General features: G+C 30.1%; 1 protein-coding gene across 2 annotated transcripts; it reads left to right on the top strand.

The window, feature by feature from the left end:
- LOC128391073 (myosin-G heavy chain-like) lies at positions 1–25,380 on the top strand. 2 transcript variants are annotated; one of them, XM_053350917.1, is made up of 8 exons: positions 1–724; positions 7,973–8,038; positions 12,213–13,241; positions 21,132–21,271; positions 21,379–22,121; positions 22,487–22,642; positions 22,748–22,955; positions 23,925–25,380. In XM_053350917.1, exons 1-8 carry the CDS (start codon positions 608–610, stop codon positions 24,118–24,120), a joined length of 2,655 nt encoding a protein of 884 aa, XP_053206892.1. In that variant the 5' UTR covers positions 1–607; the 3' UTR covers positions 24,121–25,380. The 2 variants fall into 2 exon arrangements, with proteins under 2 accessions (XP_053206892.1, XP_053206891.1); XM_053350916.1 differs by having other exon boundaries at positions 13–724; positions 23,919–25,380.
- Positions 25,381–27,959: the final 2,579 nt, after the last annotated feature.

Below are 27,959 nucleotides of genomic sequence, written 5' to 3'. Positions count from 1 at the left end.
CTCTTTTATTATTATTTTTCTCTCTCTCTCTCTCTTCATGGTGTAGGTTGAAAACTTTGAACCAATCAAACCTTGAGTGCGTTTCTCACATGCTCACATTATGTAAGTTCATCTTGCTGCCTTTTTGTCAGGTAAGTTTGAGCAACTCGAGGAGCGTAAGCGACGCCCAAATAGGGAGCTGAGTGAGAATTTGCTCCTTTGATGGAAAAGCATCAAATCTGCTATAACATGTTTATCTCTTTGAAATATGAATTCGTACTTGTTGTTCTACTTTTTTTTGTTTTTCCAAAATTTGACGAATATTGTGAAAAGTTCTATTTGTGAAGATAATCATCTTACTCATTGTTCTCATCATCATCATCACCCTCATCATCCTCATCACCCTATCATCACCTTAGTACCACCACCACAATCAACAGCAACAACAACAACAACAACAATAACATCAACACTAGAATCATTATCATCACAAACAACATAATAACAGCAAGAGAAACAACAACAACAACAACAATAGCAAATATCAACAATCATCTTAATTGTTTCAACACTTTAAAAGTTTTAATTGTGATTTTATTTTTTCAATTTGCATCACTTTTTATCGGATATGTCGGCCAAGCGTAAAAGCTTACCAACCAAAATATCAAAAAGCTCATCGGATTTCATGGAAGTTCAACATGGAGGAATTTCAAATGCTCATCAAAAAATCAGATTCATTTTCAAGGTGACCTTTTTTTTTACACAAATTCTTTACCTTTCCATTGAGAGAAATCAATCAATTGTGATTATTTGCTATTAACGAACAAATATTTTTGATTCTTTTGCTTTCTATTCTAATAATTTCGAGTGACAATACTGAACATTTATGTGTTTACATGGAAATTGATGATGAATTTTTTGCTGAATGAATGAAAGTTCCGCTTATAAGAAAGGATTAACTTGTGAGATTATAAAAAAGAGAAGAAAGAAAAAAACTTTGAAACTTTTTCGAGCTCACAAAATGTTCACTTTGTACAAATGAATTTCGTTTTTTTTTCTCATAAGTTTTTCTATTGAAATGTTTCTTCAAGAGTAAGCAGAAAACATTGTAACAATTGACAGAGAAGGATAGAGAGAGAAAGAGAGAGATAAAGTTATATAATCACTTGAAGTGTTGTTAGAATCAAAGATTTTCACCATAATCTGAACAATTTGTGAAAAAAAAGTTCTATGAAAATAATGATAAAAACAAGAATAAGTTGCTAGCCAATCAATCAAAATAAAGGAGGATAAAAACAGTTGAGATGAAAAAAAGGAAAACCTTAGCTTATGAGTTTCATGGATGATGATTATGATGATAAAAACTATGATTATGGTGATGATGATGATGATGATGGTGGTGGCGGTGGTAGTGATGATTATGGTGTAAATGGCGTTGATATAAGTGTTAAGCTGTTTCTTGTTAAGCTGCTTCATTGATTCCGAGTGAGAGGATGATTAAGAAAAGAAGAGAGAAAATGTCTCCCTTGCCACCCACCCTTACACCCTCTCACCTCCCCATGAACACCTTATCTAACATTAACTCTCCACCTTGGGAGGGCATTTCCTCATCTTCCTCACTCTTTCTCTTCCTCTCTCTTTCTCTCTCACCGTAAAAGTCAATGTGACTTTTTTGCTGTTGGATTATTGAAACCATTAACTCGATACAGGAAAAGAACAAGAAAAAAATTGTTTCCACCGTAACCAAAGTGATATATATAATCATCCTTGTTGACAATATTAAATATCATCAAGATGAAGGAGATTGAGTGAGAGAGAGAGAGAGTGAGTGAGTGAGTTGAAATGATGACGAAGAGATTGGAGAGCAATTTAGTGAGCAAACTGTTGGTTCCATATTTTTGTGTTTTTCGTTGGTTCCTTTTGGATATTAATGTTTCCTTTTTTTCATGACATTTTTTTATTCTTTTTGATTGAAAAGTTCTACTTGATTCTTTGAATTGAAGAGTCAACATCAGCTGTAGGTTAACTTAATCACTTTGACAGTAAACAAAAAAAAAAGGTTAAATTAACATGTTGCTTAGAGAAATAGTTTACAAAATGATTTCATGTTAATCATTTTCTATTTTTTGCTTTTCTCTTAATTTGCAAACTTCTTACACTCCTACACTTTTTTTATCATCATCATCATCATCTCTCTCATTCTCTTTGCATGATAATTAATATCCTACATGTTGTATCTTCTTGTTTAGATGAAACTCATTCTGCCGATGCGATTTTGCAGTTTTTGCTTTCTCATCTTTCATCACTCACCAAATGGATTCATCTATTTGGTGAAAAAGGATGAGGTTTATGTTGAGGTTTTGATGGCGATGATGATGATGAGGGATGAAGATGATAAAGATTGTGACTTAAGCAAAGAAAATATGAATTTGAGTTGAATGATCATTTATCTTCTGGCCTTGATGACTTTTCCTTGTCTTTTTCTTTTCTTTTCTTCTCTCTCTCTCTTCTTTCTTTTCACTCTCATTTACAATCTCCATCTTCATCATCATAATGATTATCATCTGCATCCTCATCACCATCTCTTTATATTACAAGAGTATCCTTTTCATCCTTCACTTTGTCATCATTTTCGGGTTAAACTCTGTTATTGTTTTTCTCATTGCTTTCGTCTTCCTTATAAAACAAACATTCAGAACTTATGTTCAGAAATTAACTCAATCTGATGAGTAGATGATGATAGTGATGATGATGAAAAAAGAGATCATGTCTCTCTCCCTCTAGTTAATGTGATTATTCATCATCTCATTACAAGAAAGCTAAAGATGCAAGAAGATGATAAAAGTTATTCAAAAATTAATGAATAACTAATTTGAAATCCTCTGATTCATGATATGATTGAATATCAGGGTGAAAATCCAACAGAATTATTTGTTTCTCTCTCTCTCTCTTCTATATATACAGTTTACCTTATTTTTTAATTAACAATCCAATTCCCTAATCAGAATTATAAATAATCAGTCAGTAAGTCTTATTATTGGATGAACATAATAAACAGTTTTTTTATTATCATCATGGGTGAAGATGAGAGAGATAAAATAATCATTCTTATCCTTGAATCTAATTACATGATAGAGAGAGAGAGGCAAAAATAATACAATGAATTGAAAATCTCTCGAGAAAGTGAATTGTATCTAAATAAATGATATCAATATCCAAGAATCCGTGGTGGAAACATATCTATGAAAGTTATAGCAAGTGAATTCTGAGAGTAATGATAAAAAAAATATTATTATAAAAAAGTAAGTAGGTAATATATAAGTTAAGTACTTGGAGTGGATGGAAGGTGATTTAATAACCTTTACAGTTATGATATGTTATCGGTCAATTATTTTTCATTTGGGTCAATCTTGTATTATGTATGCATAATGGTATTTGGTCAATGGATCAGTAAGAAGAGGAAGATGATTGTAAGAAGATGAGGAAGAGAGAGAAAGAGAGAGAGAGAGATGAAGATAAAAATGAGCGATGCTTTTTATTGTAACCAAGATGACACTGTGAATATTGAGAGGATGAGGAGGAGGAAAAAGATACTAGATCTTTACTTGAAAAATGTCAATTTAGCTTCCAATTCATCATCTCAAGGGAGACTTTGCTTTCTCTACCACTTCCTTTTTCTCCATCATTTTCTTCACATGATGATAACCTCTTCTCTCTCATCTTCTTCTTCCTCCTTCTCTCTCTCTCTCTCTCTCTCTCTCTTTCTTTCTCTCCATCAATTCCTGTGAGTATTTGTGTAATATGAAGTTTCACCAATTCTCTTTACCAATGAAACATAAGGTTATCTCCATCATCATAATCATCATCTTTTCTGTAATAAGATTTAACCGTCAATCATCATCATGATATACATTGAATTTCATGATGATAAAGATAAAGAAAAAAATTTTTCAATTTTTTTTTCTCTTCTACCTTAAAGTTGTTCAATCAAAGTTCACTGATAACCATGAACATTGAATGACCCAATCATTGAATCAATTGAATTTATAACAAAAAGAAACATTTAAATTATTCATAATAATGGATCTTCAATTGGTCAGCTTCTTTCATCATCATCATCTCCATCATCTTCATCATCCTTCATGATACCTTTTCACCATCTTAATCCGTAATCTCAGTCTCACCTTGAATCTTTATCACCCAAATTATTGTTATAATTAATTTTGTCTTAGAAAAAGTTTCTTAAATATAATTAATATAAAAACAATCAAAATAATTAACTTTAAATTAGATTAACATTTAACCTTATCATTTTTGCTCAATTAAAAAATCAACTTATAACAATTAACTTTATCATTATTAATGAGAATGAGCAGAAACAAAACATTATATTAATATCATGTTTCTTTCACCACATTTATGATTAACATTTAATATCATGATAATTATACAACTATTATCAAGTTATTATCAAATAATAAATCCTGGGCTTGTTAATTGTAGTATTTTTGTTTTGTTTAATATAATTTAATATACGGTAAGGTGAGGCTCAATTTACGCACAATTAGGCTACAAATTTGTTAGAATAAAGAAAGAGAAAAAGAAAGAAAAAAAAGTTTACTTTGTAAGAGCTCATTTAATTACCTGTAACCACCACCTATCAACAGGTAGACATGATGATGATGATGATGATGATGATGATGATGATTGTTAACTCATGCAATCCGAATCAACAACTAAAACAGTAAACAATTTAGTATTATATAGAAATGAAGCAAATTAAACAAATGATAATTAAACTGGAAATTAAATCGCAACAAACAAAAAGTCCAGATCTTAATGATGAGATAATAATAATTATTTTTCTTATACTGTTTTTCCAATCAAACAATTAACTATTAACCGAAAATAATTATCAATTAATATATATATAAAATTAACTGTTCTCATAATTAGTTATATTATTGATATTTAATTATCATCATTATTTTATAATATAATTAGTGTTTAAGACAAAAGGAGTTGTGAGCATTTGAATTTGACCATTTATGAAAATAACTTTCTGATTGTTATCAAAGTGATCGCGATAATTATCATGACAATTAACTTTTACTATTACTTGATTCTGGTAAAAACGTTTAATGTTGATGATGATAATTTAAAATTAATTGTCATGTGATTAGTTAATCAATATTTTGAATAATAATAATGGAAAATTGAATTTCTTCCTCTCTCTCTCTCTCTAAACTTGTTGCTTTTGTTTTGATAACCTTATTATTATTATGATTATGATGATAATTATTATTAACAATCAAGGCAAAAAATGATATGATTTTCCTTAATGAATTGTTTCTGATCATTTTTGATTAGTATTATTATTTTACCTGTTAACCTTAAGGCGTTTATTGTTGATATTATTTAGTTAATTTATATAAATCAACTGAAAATTGTACAAACAGGTAACCAGTATCAAGAAAATTTTCTGTTGTATTATCAAGTCTGTCTTCATCTTCATCAGAACTCAGAATCTTCATTATTATTATTATTATTTCTCATTCTTGTTTTACCTCATTGACCTAATTTCATTGAGCTAATATCACTTTTTTTTGTCTCTCTTTCTCTCTCTTTCATCTTCATCTTTATCATCATCATTATCGCAACTCTAACAGTTGACTGATCGTTCTAGGTCAATCTAATAAAATGCTTTGAGACCTTAAACATACACCAGGTCTCCCTTTTTGTCTTCAATTAATAATCATCAATAGTAATCGATAAATAGTAGAAAAAAACAACAGATGATTAAGTTGATTATCTTCATGATGAAAACGATGCTGATGATAATCTCTCTCATTTGTATCTTTGTACTAATGTTATCATTTATTGTCTTTCCTCTCTCTCTCTCCTCTCCATTTCTCTCTCTCTCTCTCACGTGACTTGAATTGATACAAATTTAATTTGATGATAATTAACCTGATCAGTTACAAGTTTGTTCAAATTCGAAGATTTAATTTTAGGTTATCATGAGCTTAGAAGATGAGTAAAGTAAGAAAAAAAGAATGATGATAATTGAATGATGAAGAGAATAGTTTTTTAGCATCTTCATCTTCTTTCTCTCTCTCACTCTCTCTCCATAAGTAGAAGAAAAAAAAACTAAAATGAGATTATAAAGTCTCACAAATTATATTTACGTTAATCCCTTTTCATCATTATCATGTTTCATGTTTTCCATTATTAATAATGATTCGTATAAATATTTTATAGGTAAAGTTATTCAATAATCAGAGTGAAGATAAAATAATTTTATTATCACTAATAAACTTTGATTAATTAATGATAACGAAAAATTTTAGTCAATTATAACTAATTAAATTTAATTGTTGGAATGATTGTCTCTCTCTCTCTTTCTTGATTCTATCTTTCAATGTTAATTGTCAGAGAGAGAGAGAGAGAGAGAGAGAGAAAGAGAAACAATATTGATAATAATCAATTTACTTCATCATCATCATTTACCTGTGTCGTTTATCATGATGATGATCACCGAGAAGAAGAAAATTAAGAAAAAAAAGTTCTTTTATCTGATTATTTAAGAAGACAGAATAAAATAGAAATATATTTAATGGTGATAATTAATTTTCTCTTAAATTGTTGACGTTTCAACGTTTCTATAAAAACTGATTACTTGTTATAATTCAATCAAAGAAGAAGAGAAATTAAATTAATAGTTGATTCTATTGAAACATGTTCCATGTTCAGTGATGATAATTGTTATCGTTTAAACAAGTGAGAGAGAGAGAGAGAGAGACAGAAAACAACAGAATAAGAAGATAACCTTGATGAAGACCGTTTTCTTTTTATGATTGTCGAGAATAATAATTAAAATCATTCTAATTATGATAATAAACAATCAAATTAACATGACGTAGTGATAACAGTGGAAAAAGTCTAATGTGTTTTGATTTACAAATCGTTTGCCCTCAAGCGATTTAGTTGTGATCATCATCGAATTGAAGGTTATCATTGAGAATTGAATTGTTATCGAGAAGAAGGAAATTCAAGGTTCTCATAAAGCGAAAGATTATCAATTCTTAATTCGTTTTGTTAAATTTTTCTTCCAAATCTCAATTTGTCCAATTTTCTTTTTCGATTGATTTCTTTTCTTTCCTAATGTTAAAGATTCATTTAGTGTTCGATCAATTTTGTCATCGAAACTTTTTTCATTGGAAATATTTTAATTGCAAATTTCCATTGATTCTGTTGATTGCAACTTGATTGTCATCTATTATCATTAATTTCTGGGTCTTTTCATGATTAGTTAAACTCATTGCAATCTAATTGTTGCTCTTTCTTGCAAAGTTAAATCTAATCACAATTTAAGTGGATTAACTTAACTTTTTTTCCTTTACAAAGATTAACTTGATTTCTTTGTTATCGCTTTTGATTAAATTGATTGATCATATTAAACAATTAAAACACTGCAAGATTAAATTGCAAGCTACTTGATTTTTTTTTCGGTGAATTTTTAATTAACCCTCTTTGATTGTTAATTTCTTCCCTCACTTCAACAATCAATTAATCACTTCTGATGAATTTGAATCATTCAACTAATTAGAAGTTATTCCATTCTCAATGAATAATGCAAAAGTCTCTCTCTCAATCTAATTTACACTCTTTAATGAAACATCTCAAACTGAATTAAATAGTATTCTGAAAACGATAAACAAAAAGATACACAATAGATTCAGGGTGGTCTGAATCAGACAGGTTTCATGAGAGCGATAGAATGATGAAAACAAAGGTAATGAAGGTATTGATTTCAATGCGATAACATGAAGACTCCTAAATGAAACGATACTAAATAAGATCAATTATTGTTAATCTCCTGTCTTGTTTTCTATCAACTTCTCTCTCTCTCTCTCTCATTTACTACTTAATCCATTCATCATCTCATCATTTTCTTATATTATTTTTCTTCTTCTTCTCTTTTTATCTAAAGGATGATGATATTAGACAACTAGAGCAACTTGTAACTGAGAAACGGCAACAACTTCATGATCTCGAGGTAAGTTTGTATACATAAATTTTGTTTCTTTTTCAGGGTTAACCTTATTAATGAATCTTTTTGTTATGTTATTACCTGATCTTCATCGTTGCAAGAATGATAATGATGATGATGATCATCTTTTTTTCCAATCTTCATCAATCAGCTGAGTTTTTTTTTCGCCTGCAAAAAAAAGTGGTCATTTTTTTGTTCATTTTACTTTGAATAATTGAAATGCTTCAACCTTGGTTAGCTAATTGCAGAACTGGCTGGAAGATGTTGTTGTTTTCTGGGTTAATTGCAAAAGAGAATATTTTTTTTTCTAATTTTTTCTCTTAAAAAAATCATTGCAATAATTCATTTGCAATGTTCATCATTTCCCTTCATTTGCTTTTCTCATTTTGTTTTTTTTTCTTCTTGCACTTGATTAGTTGATAATTAGCAGAACGGTAAGTGATTGAATCGTCAACATCATGAATTGAGTATCATCATCATGAAGAGAATGGTAATAAACACAACTAATATAAGAAAAAGAAGAAAAAATTACCTTGATATTAGTCGAAGGCGGAAAAAAAATTGAGTATCCAACAAATGAATAAATTGTAGAGATTAAAATAATATGATTTCTATAAATCGCAATTAACTAATTGTGATAATATGATGACAATGTTTCTGTTCATGATGACTCAAACTCTCACCAGGAAATTGAGCAAATCTCATTAAATTTAATGCTAATTATCATCAATATCTTTTTAATATCTTCACTTTATTTGTTTTTCGTTTGTATTATTTTATTAATTCAGTTAATCGTTTTATCCTTGTCTCTAATCATTAATTACAATCATACAATTAACTTTGATTATTAACTATGATATTATTATAGATTAACACACTATCACAATGTAATGAATTTGTCAACCAACAATTAGAATCACTAATAAAGTAATAGTCACAGTAAAGATTATTAAATTAAGAAGAAAACAAAAAGTAACATCAATTAACCTCGTTGATTTAATTGAGAGATAACCTTGAACACTAATCATGATGATCTTGAATGTGATAAATTTTGATTATTTTCCGATAAAAAAAAAGATGATGAACAAAATTTGAACAGAAATGAGCAATGAAAATGTATCAACATTTTGATAATAACCTGAATATAGAGATGATAAACTTTTCCAGGACAAAGAGGAAGAGGACGACAGACAGAATGAAAGAGAGAAGATGATGAAGATGCGAAAAAGAAGGTTGTTATCAAGGTGTAATTGAATGATATTCATCATCTTCGTCATCTCTCTCTCTCTCTCTCTCTCTCTCCATTTCTTTGATACAAATTGTCATTCAAAGGAGAGTGAAGCCCGGGAGCAATTTAGCCCATCATCTCAATCCCAGGTTAACATTAACTTGATTTTCTGTAGTCAAAATCTAACATCATCTCCATCTCCATCTCCATCTCCATCTTCATCTTCATCTTCATCTTCATCTTCATCCTCATCATTTTTATCTTCATCTTCATTCTCATCTCTCTCTTTTTATTTCTTTTCTTAAATCAATCAACTTTCTGTACTCTTTTCTCGAGCCAACTCTTCATTTCTTCTCCTTTCATCATCATCTTATTTTCTTCTTCTCTAATGACTTAAATTGATTACAATTAATTCTAAACAAGATTCCATTAATTACTTCGAAAATCAGAAAGAATGAGGTTAGATTTAAATAGTTAGTTAGCTTGACCTGATCAACTTTTCTTCTCTTCTCTTCTCTTTTATTTTATTTCTTTTATTCGCTTTCATCTTCATCTCCATCTCCATCATCCTCATCATTACCATCAAACTTCAAAGTTCAAAACTTTTGCCTTCATCATCTTCATCATCCTCCTCATCCACTTATTTCCAGCTACTGTATTACAACAAGGGAGCGTTTATTATAACAAATACAGGTAGCTAAAGATACTAAATACAAATCCATTGCCAACCAATTAAGCGTTAACCCAAAGTTAAGCAAAAATGATTAACTTGATTGTGAGAGATGCCCATTAATTAACTAACTATATTTTCGGGTTACTTTTTTTTAATTATTTCAGCTATTGGGTTAACAGAATAACCAATTACTTTATTATTGCTTTTACTTTGGTGTTACTTTAATTTGTTTTTCTTTTGACTCCTCTAAGCATCACCATCATCATCATCATCATCTTCCTGATCCTCATTTTCATCATGGTTATAATTATCACAATAGATTTTGATCACTAATCATTGTAGTTTAACAATTGAGTTAATTGGTTCCAAGAATAGGGAGAGAGACAGAGTGAGAGAGAGAGAGAGAGAGAGAGAGAGAGAGAGAGAGAGAGAGAGAGAGAGAGAGAGAGAGAGAGAGAGAGAGAGAGAGAGAGAGAGATTTGAATTGGATAATTTTGAGAGTCTTAATCCATTTCTTGTGATTTCGTCTTGATAGTTACTAATGTAGGTGTGGATTCGAGTGAGTTTCAATGTTGCAAAGGCGTGAGTAAGTGAGTGAGTGAGTGAGTGAGATGAGGACATAGACAGAGATTGAATGAGAGATGAAATCAATGAATGATCAATAGCTTAATCATCTTGATTCGTATTGATGGTGATGAGGATGAGGATGAACACAGAAATAAGGAGTAAATTGGAGTGTTAATGATGCCAATAAAAAAAAATCTCTCCCAACATTTTATCTGTTAAAACAGAAGCTAATTATTGAGATTATTGGGAGTGGCTCATCTTTGACTCTTCTCAGACATTTTCAATGTTTTTTTTATCAATCTCTCTATTTCTCTCATCTGCATCATCTTAATCTTCATTCATTCTCATCCTCATCCATTATAACATTTACACTGTTTAGAAACAAAGTTACAATGGGAAACCATATATTACTTATTCTGACAAGGAGATACTCTGATTAGCCCTTTGTCTACCCTTGTCTCAGTTTCTGTTTGAGAATTGTTTATATTACAAGAGAGCATTTCCTAAATTAAGAAGATGAGAGAAGGATAAAAGAAAGAGAAAGAGAAAGAGAAAGAAAGATGAAGATGAAGATGAAGATGAGATGGATGATAGAAAATGGGAGATACCAGACAGCGAATAATGAATGTGCAAAAATGAACGAAAATGTTAAAATCGGTTCAGCCTTTTTATCACTTTTTCTCATATTCTTTTTAAGTATCAAGGAAGTAAAGATGAAGAGCCGTAAATCGTTGCAAAGCCAAAGATGTTTACATTTATCTGTATTCACAATTTAAGATGAGAATGATGATCAGGACGATAATCATCATCACCATCATCATCATTTTCTTTTTATGTATTTTAAGAGGCAAAAAACCATCAGAGAGCAAGAGAGTTAGTATAGCAAACGAAATGATAATAAAAAGTACTAATAAATTGCTCTCGTTTCCTATTGATTCCTGCTGTTAAAATTACTATTGTTTTGATTGTTATTAATCAATTTTAAATGTTAATGTGAATTTCTGATAGATGATCAAGTTTAAGGTTAATGATGAAGATAAATATTAACTGAAAGAAAGAACAAAAAAAAAGCAATTACAAATTAAAGTTACATCTATCAGAGGAAAACTTTGTTTCTCTTTTCCAATTAGAATACATCAACAATAATCATACATCATTTGCCTAAAGAGAGATGCTTTTTTGTTTTATTAATAAATTGTTCTCCAATTGGGAAACAATTAAGAAAAAAAAAAAAAGTAATTTACTGTTGAAACGCAATTTCGATAATGGTTATTCATTGATTTTAATTTCGTTGCAACGATAAATTTTGCAATCAGCTAACGAAACGAAAAGATAATCAAACGTGATTATAATTACATAACAAATTCCATGATGAGGTAATGATATTAATTAGTTTCTCTTTTTTTTTCTCTTCCAATTTACAAAATGTAAACAAAAAGATTCATTAGTGTAATTGAAACAAAAGAATAGAAATTAAAAGCGACACCAAACGATCTATGGAAATAACGGTTTTTTCTATGGACAAAAGAAAAGAGAAAGTTTCGAAATAAAATCGTTTGGTTGTTTCTCTTTGTTTATCTTTTGAGTCTCGAGGTTTTAATAACAATTAAATCATTTGATTCTCTTGTTAATCAACTTAAATTGATTGTGTTTAATTCTGTTGATTTGATTTTCTTTTGTTTGCTTGTTATTGTTTCTCCTTCGATATCTAGTCAAGTATGGAAGTGCTCAAGGAACGATCATCAGCGACTCAACCCTTAGTGTTTTTCCCCTATTTCGATGGGCGAGGTTACCAAGGATTCCCAGGAACCACATCGACCTCTGGCCTGGTAAATTCATCACCCTCACCTTCACCTCTTTCAACCACCACAACAATAACACCAACAACAATGATTGGTGATTCTCAGAACAACCAACAAAGTGGTTTATCACCATCATCATTTCATGGTCATCACAATCATAACTCTCATCATCATCATTCAAAATCAACCACAGCCACATCATCATCATCATCACCATCACCATCATCAACAACCACAACAACACCAACAACAACAACAACAACAACCTCAACAACTCTAATCACACCAACATCTCTTGGTTCATCTTCATCACCTTCAGCAACAACAACAACAACAACAACAACAGCGATTACCGGAACAATATTAACATCTTTATCACCTTCATCTTCATCACCTTCATCTCCATCACCAGTGACATCAATACTTTCCTCATTATCTTCATCAGCCTCATCAAATAGCACAAATCATCATCATCATCATCATCATCTTCAATCCCATCCAACTCATTCAATTGATTCCTCTTCAAGTCCAAACTCCCACCCCAATAGCCGATCCACCTTACCTTTAACGGCCAATGGTTTGACCATATTAACATCAACAAGCCCAACAAATAATCACAATAATAATAATAATAATCATTCAAGATCAAGTCCAATGAACAAAATAATAACAAAAAATGAATCAAACTCTTCTGGTGCAAATGAAAGTGTTAATAACAATGTGATTAACAGTTTGACCAATGGTGTTGGTAGTATTTCTGGTATTAATATAACTTTACACAATGTCAACAACATCGGTTTGACTGGATCATCTTTATCATCTTCCTCTTCTTCCTCTTCCTCATCTTCATCTTCCTCATCCACCGGAAGTATACTCAATGGTACCAATGGACCTTTAAATATGAAAAGATCATCTAATTCAGATAATAGTCGACCAAATGTAAGTCTAAGTTAATCGCAATTCATAAATTATCATTGATTCGTAATCATCATCACCATCACTCTCACCTAATCCTCACCTCATCATTTCAAGATTATCACTCCAAGTGAAATGTCAATGAACAGAGAGAGAGAGAGAACCCTTAACATCAATGATGATTATTAATTATCTTTTTTTTTGAATTTGAATATATAAAGAAGATGAAGAAACTATAAATTATTTGTTCTAATGACAATCAACATTGAACCTCCTCATCATTAGTGATTATTGTTAAATTTATCATTAAAAAAAGGCGAATACATTAGCAAATTATTACATTAATGATGAAATTAAATTATACAATCAACATTATCATTAAACAAAAACTGATTATTACCTTATATTAATAATCTCAATTTTGTTAATCATATATTTTGTATCAGAAATTTGAACAAAGGTGAAACAAAGCTTATATTATGGTTAATGATGGTTAGTAATTAGTATGATGATGATGATGATTATGATGATAATGGTGATGTTACCGCTTCTTCATTGATAATTATCATGATTGTACAAATAAAAAGGTTTCAGTGTTGTAATAATGAACAATCAATGAAAAGAATGAGTGAAAATCTTTTGTCACTTGTTTGCTTCTGGTTTTACGCATCATAGACACACCTAAATCTCTCGTTTTGTGGTTGAACTAGTTACTCGTTAGAACTTCAATTATTATTATGACGAATCTTTTTATCTTCCTTATCATCAACTAGCGATCATTCCAGTGTATCTTAGTTACTCTCTCTCTCTCTCTCTCTCTCTTCTCTCTCTCTCTCTCTTTTCTTACCTGTCTCTTATCTCACTCTCAGTCTCTTGCTGTTATCATCTCTTGGACTCTGAATAGAGTTGAAGACTTATAGCATTCATTAGGAAATTAATGGGTAAAAAATTGTAATTACACATCATTTTAGCCTCAGGGCTTATTTTCGCTCCCCTTATCTCTATCTGTCTCTCCCTCTCTCTTTCTCTCTCTCTCAATCATCTTTAAAGTGAAAACAAAAAGAAAAACAAATGAGTGAAAAAGAGACCAACTTGATATGAGAAAAAGAGAAGATAAAATGGATCAGAATATAACCTGATCATCTTCATCTTCATCTTTATCTTCAACCTCCTTCTCTCTCTCTTATCATCTTTATCGTTTTTCAACCATTATTACAATTAATTCTTTCGGTATCATGATAGGAAATGATGATGTTGATCAAGATAATTTATCCTCAGGGAATAAAAGTCTTAGACAAAAGTAGAAAAGATGAATAAACAAGATTAACATCGAATGATAATCAAAATAATAGACCTTTAATTGTCCTCTCCTTCTCATATATACACCTTAGATTATCAATAATGATATTGGAACAATTAATTTTAGTAAACAAGCATGAGAATAATGAAAATGATGTAATCAGATGATTGGTTTACAGTTTGAAACAAAAGATGATGATGATGATTATCATCATCATTATAATCATGTTGTAACAACAACATTTATCGCTATTATTATAAGATTCCTCCTTTTTCAACGTAATCGATATTGAAGATAATAATAATAATCAAAAGATTAAGAGTCAACAATTTGATAATGATGAAGATGAAATTAAGAAGAAGAAGACAATTAAAGGTCTATTATATTTTTAGTGATAATGATAATGAAGATGAAGAAGACGATGAAGATGAAAAGCTAAGATGATGGTCTTGTTGTTGTTCCTTTCTTACTATGACTTTCATTCCCTGAGGATAAATCATCATCTTGATGATGATTTCCTATTATGATATCGAAAGAATTTAGGGTGGGATATGTAAGAGAAAAGAACAACAAAAAGTTACAATAGAAAAGCAAAGTGTCCTTGGGGCTACAGTCGATCGTAAAATAATAGGGTCTCTCTCTCTCTTCATCAGCATCAATTTTCATCTTCATCTATTAGGAGATGATTATGATGATGACAAAGAGAGAAAGAGAGAGAGAGAGAGAGAGAGAGAGAGAGAGAGAGAGAGAGAGAGAGAGAAAGAGGAAGCTAGAGGCAATGTTTCGTTACTTCATTTAGTATTAGGACAAACAGAAAATCAGCAAATTGTTGTGTTCATATTCAGGGTGCGGCTCAACAGGTAGAGAGAGAGAGAGAGAGAGAGAGAGAGACGATTGAAAAATATGCAACCATAATTACGGTTGCAAGTTTGGTTGTTATGTTGATTGTTTGTGTTGTTTCACATTATTATTAGAATTATCATTTTTTTATTATCATCATCATCATTATGATTATGATTATTATGTTGATGATTATTATTAGTAGTAATTGCAGTGAATCTGTTTGTGTTGGAAAAGGAGGAACCAGTGTCAATCTTAATTGTTTATCAAGGATCGACAAAGAACACGCAATTCGCCCTTTCCCTTTACTACAAATTGCTACTGACTGTTAATATCATCATTCTCATCATTCTCATCATCATCATCATCATCATCTTCTCCATCAACAATATAAACAATATTATATCAATAACAAAACAGTGAAACCAGATATGTGAGGTTACAATTGTTTCTAATATAATAATACATGTCATCATTTTCATTGATTCAATATTATTGACAAGTAACCAGAAAAAAAAGGCTTCAGGTTCAATTGAATTTGATTTGCATGGGTACAGGTTGATTATTATTATGATAGGTAAAAGATATTAACTCAAGATGCTAATATTATATATGTATGTATGTATGTATGTGTATATAATATTATATTATATGTGTTAATTTGATTCTTGAAATTTTGAGATTTTTTTGTTGACTGAATTGTTTCATAATATTGTTGACATTTACCTTGAGGCTTTCTCATGAATTTTAAATTTCAAATGTACAGTTGAAAGTTACATTGAGACAGGTAAACATTTGAATGGATATTATTATTATTATTATTATTATTCATTGACAACAAGTTATTTCTAGTCTCTGGTTAAGGTCAAATGTCAATCTCTATTATTATCGTTATTATTATTTCAGTGCTTCTCATGATATGGAAAAAGTTTAACAGTGAAAACTTATCATGATCAACAATCAACTCTACTCATGCTGATTGCAATATATATTGATGAGCTCTCACTCTCTCACTCTCTCTAGCTCTCTTCCAGGATGAATTAGTTTGATTATCTTATCGACCTGAATGGTTAGTTGCGCTTGAAAATTAATCGTTGATAAAAAAAGTCGATAAGCTGAAAGCTAAACGATTTTCGCTATTTATTACTTTTCCTTAGTTCGCATTTTCGTCATTTAGTACTTGTTACTTTCCTTTCGCTATCAACAATCATAATTGTGATTCGTTTGTGGGCAACTAATCAATTGTTTGCCTTGAAGCGACCTGATTACTTGATTATTGTTAACTGGCTAACGTTGTAACGTTAATTGTAACAATTAAGAAATAATTATATAAATGATATTATGTATTATGATTGATAATAATTGGAAAATGAGTTTTTCAAACTTTTCATAAGATCAACAGTTGAAAAATTGTCTCCATTATTATTAATACATATTGAAACTTTTACATGTTTCTAAATTGCAATAACTTAATTATGATTTGAGAGAGAAAATTTTCAATCTGGATATTGATTAATTGTAATTACGATTAACTTTTTCTCGCAATAATAATTAACTTGACAACATTATCAAATAAAAAAAAAAGTTTTCTCTCTAAGTCATATGTACGTTTCAGTGAATAGTTGATTGAATTTGCGTTGATTGTTGATTACGAATTGATATTAACAGTTAGAATAAAGAATAATTTACTTGGTTGGTTTTTTGTTTGTTTCGTTAAATTGTTGTTAATTGTTATGATTGATTGAGCAGCGATCATGTTAACTGTTTGATGATGATGATAATAACATAAGGGAATATCTTTTAGTTTGAATCGTTATCCATGCTGATGGATTGATGAAAATGATAATTGAAATTAGAAGAGAGAAATGAGTTATCCTGAAAATCAGCTGAGCTTTTCAGGTTATTAATAGTAATAAGAATTAATCTATTAAGAGGTTTCGGTTTAGATTTGCAAGGAAAATTATTCTAATTGCAAAAGTGAAAGTTGTTGTTGTTGTTGTTGTTTTCACTATATATACGTTGGAAGATGATGGTGATGGTGATGGTGAAGATGAAGAAGAAAAAAAGATGAAGATTAAGATGAAAAGATTTGTAATCATAATTAGGATTTGAATATTATTTATGATCCTCTTTGCTTTGTGACTGGAAGAGAAAACTAATTTACAATGATTGTTACTGATTTAGAAATGAATTATTATATTTATATGATAAAGATGATGGAGAAATGCTAATGGAGAGACACTGAGAATCTTCAGACAATGCTGACATCGATAAAGTATCAGGGATTAAAAATGGATCCATGAACATGAATCACTCGATGAGACACATTCTAGTTTTGTGTTAGCATTTCAATATAAAGATGAACAGAAAATAAGAAATAAATAAATTTAGATCGTTAATCTAGACTTTTTTTCTTCTTTTTTTTTATTACTTAGTATTTTCTTCATCTTCATCATTATCATCAGCATCTCTTACGCATCTTTAGATAATTTTGCTTTGAAAGATGAGCGAGAGAGCAAGGGAGAGATATATTCTTGTAAAAGGAATAGGAAAAAAAGACATTTTTCTCAAAAAAATGACTTAAAATATTGACTTGAAACCACAAGAAGATGAAGAGCAAAAATTATTCAACTTGTCTCTCTCTCTCTCTCTCTCTCTCTCTCTCTCTCTCTCGTAATTGACTTTCATGGATAATCTCATCATCTTCATCTTCATCTTCATTTGTTTTTGTTTGGGGCCTAGAACATATATGATAATACCTGGGGCGATATTTTGTTTTTTTCGCTCTTTTATAAGAGAGAGTAAAGAGAGAGAAAAGAAAAGAAAAGAAGACATTTTAAATTATCAGTTTTTCTATCCCAAGGTGACTTTTTCTTACTATTTGACAATTATCCTGAAAATCACTTGAAAAATTATCATGATGGTGTTTTCTCTGTGTGTTAACTTTGTCACATTATTCTTGAATGAACAATAATTGAACGGGAAGAAAAAAAATTCCAACGATTTTCATTCTTAAAAGGAAAGAAGAAGAAGGAAAAAGAAAAAGTTAATCAAATTATCTGTTAATTGTTATTAATCATGTTTACAATCAATTTCTAAATGATGTTTATTCATAATTATTGATTATTTATCGTGAATTATTTTTCTATTAAAAAGGTAATGTGATAAAAGATTGGGAAATGATTGACATGATGAATGAAAAGTAGTCACCTTTATGTTTACCTGTTGTTAAATTTTCTTAAATTGATTTAGTTTAGTTTGCCTTTATTCAATTTACAATAACAACTCACCGGGATAATAACAATGAAAAGAAATGATTAGTATTTTGATTGGATTAACAAAACAGATCAATTTGTTAATCTCTTTCTTACCTGTGGCCCTTGAACTCGACTTATTATCACATGTTATCATTTCATCTTTACCTGTGTGAGGTAACCACACACAAAGAATTTTTCTTTCTTCTCTCTATATAATTTGTTTATTACTATTATCAAGATGATGATAACGTTAAAGGTCAACTAATGGTCATTTTGCTATTTTTTTTGCTGTTCTCTTGAGAAAGATTAACAATTAATTACTTGGGATAAACGTAATTGACAAATATTTTTGATAATCTATCACAATTTAACTGATTGTTGATCGTAATTTTGATTGATAATCACTTGAAATCTTTGTTTTCTGCTTCATTTAACAAATTGGTAAAAAAAAAGCAAATTGATTGTTTCAAATAATCTGATTTTCTCACCTTTCTCATCCTTATTATCATCTTCATCTTCACCTTTGAGATGACGTTGATGATACTTGATGATGATGATGATGATGATGATCATCTCAAGAGTCTCTCTCTCTCTCTCTCTCTCTCTCTCTCTCTCTCTCTCTCTCTATGGTTACTATGGATTTTTTTCTTATTATTTCCATGAGTTTATCTATAATTCATTAAGATCCTTTGATAACTTTGACGATGAAAATAGTTACCTGTATATCGAAGGCGTGGTTTACTTGGATCATCTTTTTCTCTTCTTCTTCTCTTGAGACAATAGATTTGTGTTTTTGGTGAAAGAATAAGCGAGAGAGGAAGAGGAGGAAGATATAAAAGTTCTTGTTCTTGCGCAGAGTTAAAAAGAGAGAGAATGAGAAATCATGAGAGAAAGAGAGAAAGAGAGAGAGAGATTATTATCATCATCATGGAACAGGCGTGGTTACTACTTTTCTTCTGTTCAGATGATCAGGAAAAGAAGAAGAAAAAAAAAATGCTCAACAAAAGAGAAAAGAAAGAGATTAAACTAATAGTAGAGGTGGAAGAAAAATGAGAAGGAGGCGGAGGAGGAGGAAGAAGAGGAAGAGGAGGTTTTCATTATTATTATCATTTGTTATCATTCTTATAGGTTCTGAACAAGGTGGAGTCTCGAGTACGATGAAACAATTGAAATGATATGAATGGAGCTCGAAAAATAATAGTAGTAGTTGTAGGAGAGTGAGAGAGAGACAGAAGTAAGAAAGTTATGAAAACTCAACGAGAAAACATTTACATGATTGTCTTAATATGATAATCAAATGGTGATAATAATGAATCTCAATTTGAATAGTTGATTTGAAATTAATTTGTTGAATTGTTTTACCTCATGAGATGATAATTAAATTACAGCAAAGTCATTAAGTAAATGTTTAATAATTGCTTTCAATTACAATGTAAAATAAAAACAATCACATCAACAAGTAAACCGGGTAAAAGCAATCATGTGAATTCATGGGCTCATTAAATGCACGCAATCAACAAAAAAAAAAGATTCTGACAAAAGTTTTGATTGCTTTGTTATCATTATGATGATGATGATAATGATGATGATTATTATTATTGCTTGTTGACCATTGCGTGCATGTTAAATTACATTAACTTTTTTCATTTGATTTGATAAAACAAAACAAAATGATCAACATTTAACTTTAATCACAACAAACTCACCTTGTTGTTTATTATCATCATTTACCTTTTGTTTACTCAAATAGCTTCAGATCATGATGATAATCAACTGAATTAACTTTATTATTATATCTCTTGGTCTCTCTCTCTCACTCTCTCATTATTCATTAATAGTTGAAGCCTTAATTTGATTTGATTAACATTATATTTCACTTACTATTATCATTACAATCAATTATTCACGTTGACGCTAATTAAAGGTGACACAAAAATCTTTCTCTTGATTAACAATTTAATTCCCATTTGATTATCTCTCTCTCTCTCTCTCTCTCTCTCTCTCTCTCTCCATCTTCAAGTTAATCTAATTGTAATATAAACACAATTAACCACTCAAGTAATAGTATTGTGGTTATCATTGCTGCTGTTGTTTAACTTTAACCAACAACAATTAACTTTGTTGCTCCTCTTAAATTGTTGTTGATACGAAACTTTTGTCACTCATTGAAATGGTTAATCATGAAAGAAAAGACAATCTTAATGATAACAATTTACTCTGCATATAACAATTAATTAACAATCAAGTCAAAACTATTAACTGTTAAGCCACAAATTGTCCTCTAAATTGCTTAAAGTTTAACCACAATTTAGATTTAATTGAGATCAAATTAACTTGTTTCCTTTTTGTTTGTTTGTTTGTTTCTCATTCACGATTAACATGATTATCCACTTTTATTGTTAATCTTTCATCATCATCACCTCACCTTAATTTTGTTTGTCTGTTTTGAATCTAATTAAATTTAACTCGATTAACTTGATAATTAATTATCTCTTTTCATTTTATTTTTGTTCACAGAGTTTAACAGTTAATTGTGATCAACGTTTTTCATCACCTAAATTAGATGAAATTAGCAATAGTTTTAGCAATAGTGATGACGATGACGATGGACCTTTGAATCTGAGTAAACCAAAATCTGATGATAAACCAAGTTTTAGGTATGAATTTATTGATCAATTGTCCAGTTTCGATGAGGTCAATCAATCAATCAATTGGATTAATTACTTATCGATAATATTATTGATATGATTTATTTTTTTCTCAGAAAATCTTACCTTGGATCAGGTTCACGTTCACCTCCAAATGCTTCACATTCATCATTAGGAGCTGCATCAAGTCCACCCTTCGCATCAACTGTCGCAGCCATAAGCACCTCTTCATCTAATGTACATAATTTTAATCACACTCTTACTACTCAGGAACAGGGTGGTAACGGTGGTGGTTCAATGCCAAAATCTTTATCGGTGCCAAGTTCACTGTTATCAGGTAAATCACCGTTAGCTGGATTACCGAATGGCTTAAACCCTTGGTCAGTTGGACCTTTAATGTCCAATTTTGGTCTTTACGGATCTATTCCATTTAATCCGTATCGCAGTCATGGATCATCTGGATCATCATCATCGGCTCATGGAAATGGTTCAACGGTAACCGGAAATAATGGTTCATCAATCATTGGTAACAATGGTAATGGATCAAATTCTGGGCAAAATATTGGTGTTAATTCACAAGATCATTCTCCCATGTCTACCTGTGACAAACCATTTCCATTTGGTATGTTCCCAAGTGGACTTGATCATGCTACAGCGGCTGCAGCGGCAGTTGCAGCGGCAGCCGCTGCCGCAGCGTCAACTAGGTCACCAGGACCAAGTGGTAATGGTAATTGTAATGTTAATAGCGGTACAAATAATGGAAATAATTGTAACGCTAATAGTGGTTCTAATAATGGAAACAATGGTAACACGGGAGGAGAAGGTGGAGGAAATGGAGGCGGATCAACAGGGCAACAGGGTAATGGATCGGCGATTATTATATAAGAATCAACAATAAGAAGATGCGACAAATCTTGACAGAAAAAAAAAATTCAAAATTCTCTTGTGTCACTCTTGTCACTTTTGTCAAACTTTTCTAATTGAAATTATTCATATTCTCTTTATCTCTCTAATCATTATCTTCCTGTCAGTTATGTTCATTGAGAATTAGAAATGAATCATTTATACATATTCCAAATTTTCTGTCATGATTTGAACCTTAACGTTGAATCTTCGTCTCTCTCTCTCTCTCTTATTATTTTCTATCATAAAACTAATGGAATATTTTTATTTTCTCTTTGGTTGATTTCATCGATTCGAATTGATTAACTGATGAACCAATAGGTGCCAAGATAATTCGACAAACCAAAAAAGAATCTGAAGGTAAACCTCATATTAAAAGGCCAATGAACGCATTCATGGTTTGGGCGAAGGACGAAAGAAGAAAAATTCTCAAAGCTTGTCCGGATATGCACAATTCCAATATATCTAAAATTCTGGGTAAGCAAGTTAACGATTACGTTTGAATAATAATAATAATAATAATATTTGATGATAATATTTTTCTCTCTGACTAATTTGGATTTTGTGATCTATCCTTTCAAGGTGCTCGATGGAAAGCAATGCCAAACGCTGAAAAGCAACGTTATTACGAGGAACAGTCTCGATTGAGTAAACAGCACATGGAAAAGTATCCAGATTACCGATATAGACCTCGACCTAAACGAACCTGTATAGTCGATGGTAAGAAATTGAAGATCAGTGAATATAAACAACTAATGAGGCAAAAACGGGAAGAAATGCGAAATTTATGGTAAGTTTACAATTAATTTCGACAATCAAATGTATATACAGCACACAGAAAAAGAAAAGTAAAGTGTATATTGAACAGAGAGAGAGAGAGAGAAAATTCTGATTGAATAATATTCTTATAGGAACTTCTGATTTGGAACCTTTATACTTTTATACTACATTAGCTTTCGATACCATTGAATCCATTACCGATCACTTACAGAGATCAGATGAAGATTTGTTTCCATGGAAGATGATGAGGAAGAAGAAGAAAAAAAGATGGAGAAAAGTATAAAAAAAAAGTAGAAGAAGAAGTAAAGAATAAGTGACATGGAAAAAGTAAAGAGAAAAAAAAGTGAAGAGAAAAAGAGAAATAATGTCCAGTGAATTGTGACAAATGAAAAGAAAAGATGATAACCTGTAGACTGGGAGTGATTCTCATCTTCCTTTTATCTTCCATCAATTGCATTTCATCATGAAGAGAACTGAGATCATGATAAACCATTAACATTCCATGTTGTCCAAACTTTTCTCTTCATCTTTATTCTGATGATGATAATCATCAATCATTGAGGAAAAAAAAGTTATTCTCCTGAAAAAAGTTCCATTTTCTCATCGAAACAAAAAAAAACATCTTAGTGAATGAAAGAAAGAGAGAAAGAGAGAGAGAGAAAAAAGATGAATTCGATTTTGAGAACATGTTTAATTGACTTTTCTGTCGATAATGATAAGAATAATATAATGATTTGTTTTTCTCATTAACAATTAACACAATTAATTAAGTTACTTTGTCTTTGAATATAATCTAAATTCAATTTCTTTTTTTCCGTCTCATCATTATCTCTTCATCATCAATTTGCATCAATTTTTGTTTCTCTTGATTTTTACCTGATTGAATTTCATGGAACACACAATCAAACTATTATCATTATTATTATCTCATGAATATAATTAATTGGCAATAATTACATTAATTATCATCAAGGTATAGTGGAGGCAATAGTGGAGCATTTCCTTCTGGTTCATCTCGATCTCCATCAGGCTTTATTCAACCTGGTTTCCCGGATATTAGCTCAGGTGATGAGGATGCTGATGATGATATTACAGAAGATGATTATTCAAATGCCATGGAAACATCACCGAAAGCATCTTCAGGAGAGGAGATGTCACCTTGTCAAACACGTTAATTTATATATATATAAATATACAATTCGTAATATATAATATATATTATTAGAACAAGGAAAAAAAAATATTCAACAAGAATCACAATCACAATTCAATCTTCATGTTTCCTCAATCCTTTTTTTTCTTGTTTCATCTCTTTGATCAGCTGTTGTTATTTTAAATCTCTTTTTTTTAATTAATATCATTAATTTGTCATCATAATTATATTATAAAAATTATAATAGAAAAACAAAGTGATTACCTGTGGTATGTTTGTCTCTCTCTCTCACTCTCTCACTCTATCTTCCGATATTCAATTTTCATTCATTGAAACTTTTCATTGAGAAATCGCAACAAACTTTTTCCTTTTTTTTGTTCTTCCTCTTGTAAAACTCATCAGATCGATTTCCAATTTCATCGTATTCTCATTAAATTTCATTCATTAATCTTTATTTCTCACATAGAAAACAAGGAGAAACATTGAAATCATTAAATTATCATCATGTTTTTATTAGCATTATCAATACACAAACAGGCACACAAACACAAAGTTATCACTCTCAGAATAACAATAACTATTATTATCATATTATTATTATTATTAAATTGCTATTTAGAATTGCTATTAGAAACAATCAAACAAAACTCTGAATATCATGAAATGTTATTCAACACAACTCTCTGTCTCTCTCTTTGCTTAATTAGTTAATATGTGTATAAATATTACTCACGATTAATATCTGTTTCAACTCAGCTGATTAACTGATTGAATGTTTGTTAAATAACATGATGATAACAAGTCACCTTCCCGCCTTTTCCATGTTAAAAAAATAAATTCTGAGAATCTGAGCCCACTCAAAATATCCTCGTTTTCTAATCAGGCTTATGTTGATTCTGAGGAAAAGAATAATAAAAAAAAATTCTTTCCATCGAATCGAGTTTCTTTCGAGTCTTAAAATGTTACATTGTAGTTAATTCATTCCCATTCTTTTCTCATCCTCATCAAATCATCTTCATCTTCATCTTTCATCATCATCATCTCTCTTTCTTTCTCTCTTCCATTTATCTATTTCTCTTTCTCTTCAAGTCACTTTCTCTCTCTCTCTCTCTCTCATCATAATAATAACCATAAAACGCTAACAATACACATAAAAAAATCTCGAAAACACCGAGAGAGTAACAAGAAACACTCACGAACAACACACATCATCTTATGTAAATATTTTCGATTTTCTATAAAAATAGACTTGTAAACATTAAACGAACCTTGTATTTGACAATTCTTTTCACTTATTAATTGCCGTTGATCACAATGTTCCCCCAATGTCAGTGATTAACTAAAGTTAATTGATCCACCCAACCAAATATCACTTAAGATAAATACAGTAACTGTCTTAATCATCATCATCATCAGTTAATTTTGGCTTTTTCCAATCGGCAACTCTGATGATAATCATGATGCCAAGAAAAATAGATTTACAAATGTCACTAAATCATTTCAATGTTACTTTTAACTTGTCTCCTTTTTTTTTACTTTGTGTTCATTATCCTGTAACCATGAAAGGTACCACAACTTAAAATGGATCAGTTATCAAGTAAAAAAGTGTTTAAATTAACTAAAAGCTTTAAATTAATCAACTAGATTGACAATTTTCTTTCACAATTAATCTTAATGACGTTTCTCTTTCTCTGTAACGATTAGAATGACAACTTGACGAAAATAGTTGATCTTTAATCGTGAAGATGAGGTAAGTTCATTTGATTCAGAATTACGGTGATAATATTTTTTGTTTTTTTTTCCTCCTCGAAAATTGATTCCTAACAATTGAGATCCCAAAGAGAATTGAATTGATCATGATAATTACCTGATACGATTTCGTTTGTTGTTGTGTCACAATTAAAATCTTCAATCTGATGAAATTGATTGGAGGTAATTTTTACATTAGAAAATCAGAAAGGTAAAATTAAAAGTTTCCCCTTAACCTTCACCAGGTAATTAATCATATTATGTGTTAATACACCCGAAAGTTGAGTTGATTAATTACTGATTAGCCGATTGATTGTCCTGAAGATAATTACATAACTATTACACAGTTTTCGCGTTCCTATTGATGGTGAAAATGAAAAATAAAGAGATGAGGATGAGGGAAAGTTTATCAATTCCATTATCTTTATTATATTAGGTGAGAAAAGAAAAGTTTTGTCAACTTTATCATGTCTTTTTTTCATGGTAATTATCATTTCTTAATATTTACCAATTAGGATGATAAATTTTCCTCTTCAATGTTATTACTTGAGTTGACTATTTTCACTATGATTAATTTAGTTATCTACTAACTTTTTTTTTCTTTCACCGAGTAACCAGAAAATTCAAGGATAATCGTTAATAATATACAAGGTTATATATTCTGACTGATTAATAATGAACAGTAGCTGAAGATAATGAACAAAAAGTGGAGATATACAAACAGATAGGAAAAAAAGTTGGGTGGGAACTTGAAGGTTCATCAGTTGAAATTAACAATTAATCTTATGTACATGATGACGATTCATGATGTCTATCTGTTAATCTCTGAACAATTTCAATGGATTTCGGGTTAAATCAAAAATAAACATGAATTAAATATATTCAAGTGATAAATTTATCACCGAATCAATTGATTGTCACTATGGATTTACCTTTGAAAGTCAATGGATCAATAAATAAGAGGATTACATGGATAATCATCTTGGGAAACAATTCAACTGTTAATTTGTGAGCATAATGATTATATTATTATTGTTACATGGATCAATTAATGGTTCCATTAATTGTTGAACTAATAAGAAAAAAATAGAAGAGAAAATTGAATTTGAATTTGATTCATTTTCGAGGAAGAAAAAAAAACAAAACTCTTAACCTTATTGGTGAACCTTTCGAGGGTCAAACTTACCCAAAGATGTTTGGACTCATTTCCACTAAATGGTCACTTGGAACGAGCTGATTTTCCGCCTATTAGAACAGCACCTTTGGTGTAAAACTTTAGGTGTATCAAGTTAAATACCGTGGGAAGTGATGAGCAGAAAAGGGAAGGTGATCAGAATGATTTCCATCAATTGAACTACTCACTCGTTCAATTAAACTAATCACTTGTTAATCATCATCATCATCTCCTTCATCTTCATCTTCATCTTGATCATCTTTTCTTGTTTTCTACCTTTTCTAACAGGTTAATTTTTGGGTTAGTCCAATGTGATTACATTTTCAACTTTTCTTATTATTATTATTATTTCTCATGATTATTATTGTAACAATTAATTCAATTACAATGAATTTCAAAGATTTATATGATAATCATCCTAATATAATAAACACGCAACAATAAAAATAAAAGATTTGAGAAACAAGAGTTGAGTGAATAATCATCTGAACCATTTGAGAATCCAAGGGTCAGTAATCATTGTGATGATTAGCTTTTTATTAAGAGATAATTTTATCTTCCATGTGAACAGAATTGATGATCAGCATGATGATAATGATGATAAGAACCAATGAACAGAGTGCAGATATTAATCCGATTCTAAATTGGAAAAAAAGAAAGAAAAAAAAAGTTCAGACACTGGAACTTTACAACATTGGAACGTTTTTTTTTCACCTTAGAATTTTCATTTTTCTCATTTTCTTTTTTTTCTTCATCTCAGTCAATTCATCTCTTTTGAATTGATCATCATGCCAATTGAGAAATGATAATACTCTCAAAATGGGTGCAGTTTACATGATGTTTGTTGATTAATTGTTCGGTTCTCAGTTACAACAATTAAGGTAAACCTTTCGATGCTAAGAACGTGCTAATTTGACCCTTTGTCAAGAATTGGCTAC

This window comes from Panonychus citri, unplaced genomic scaffold (genome assembly GCF_014898815.1).
Source record: "Panonychus citri isolate SS breed McGregor unplaced genomic scaffold, ASM1489881v1 Contig00134, whole genome shotgun sequence".
Classification (NCBI taxonomy): Eukaryota; Metazoa; Arthropoda; class Arachnida; order Trombidiformes; family Tetranychidae; genus Panonychus; species Panonychus citri.
Note: the sequence above shows the minus strand (reverse complement) of the source record. Positions and strands in the feature narration are given on the sequence as shown.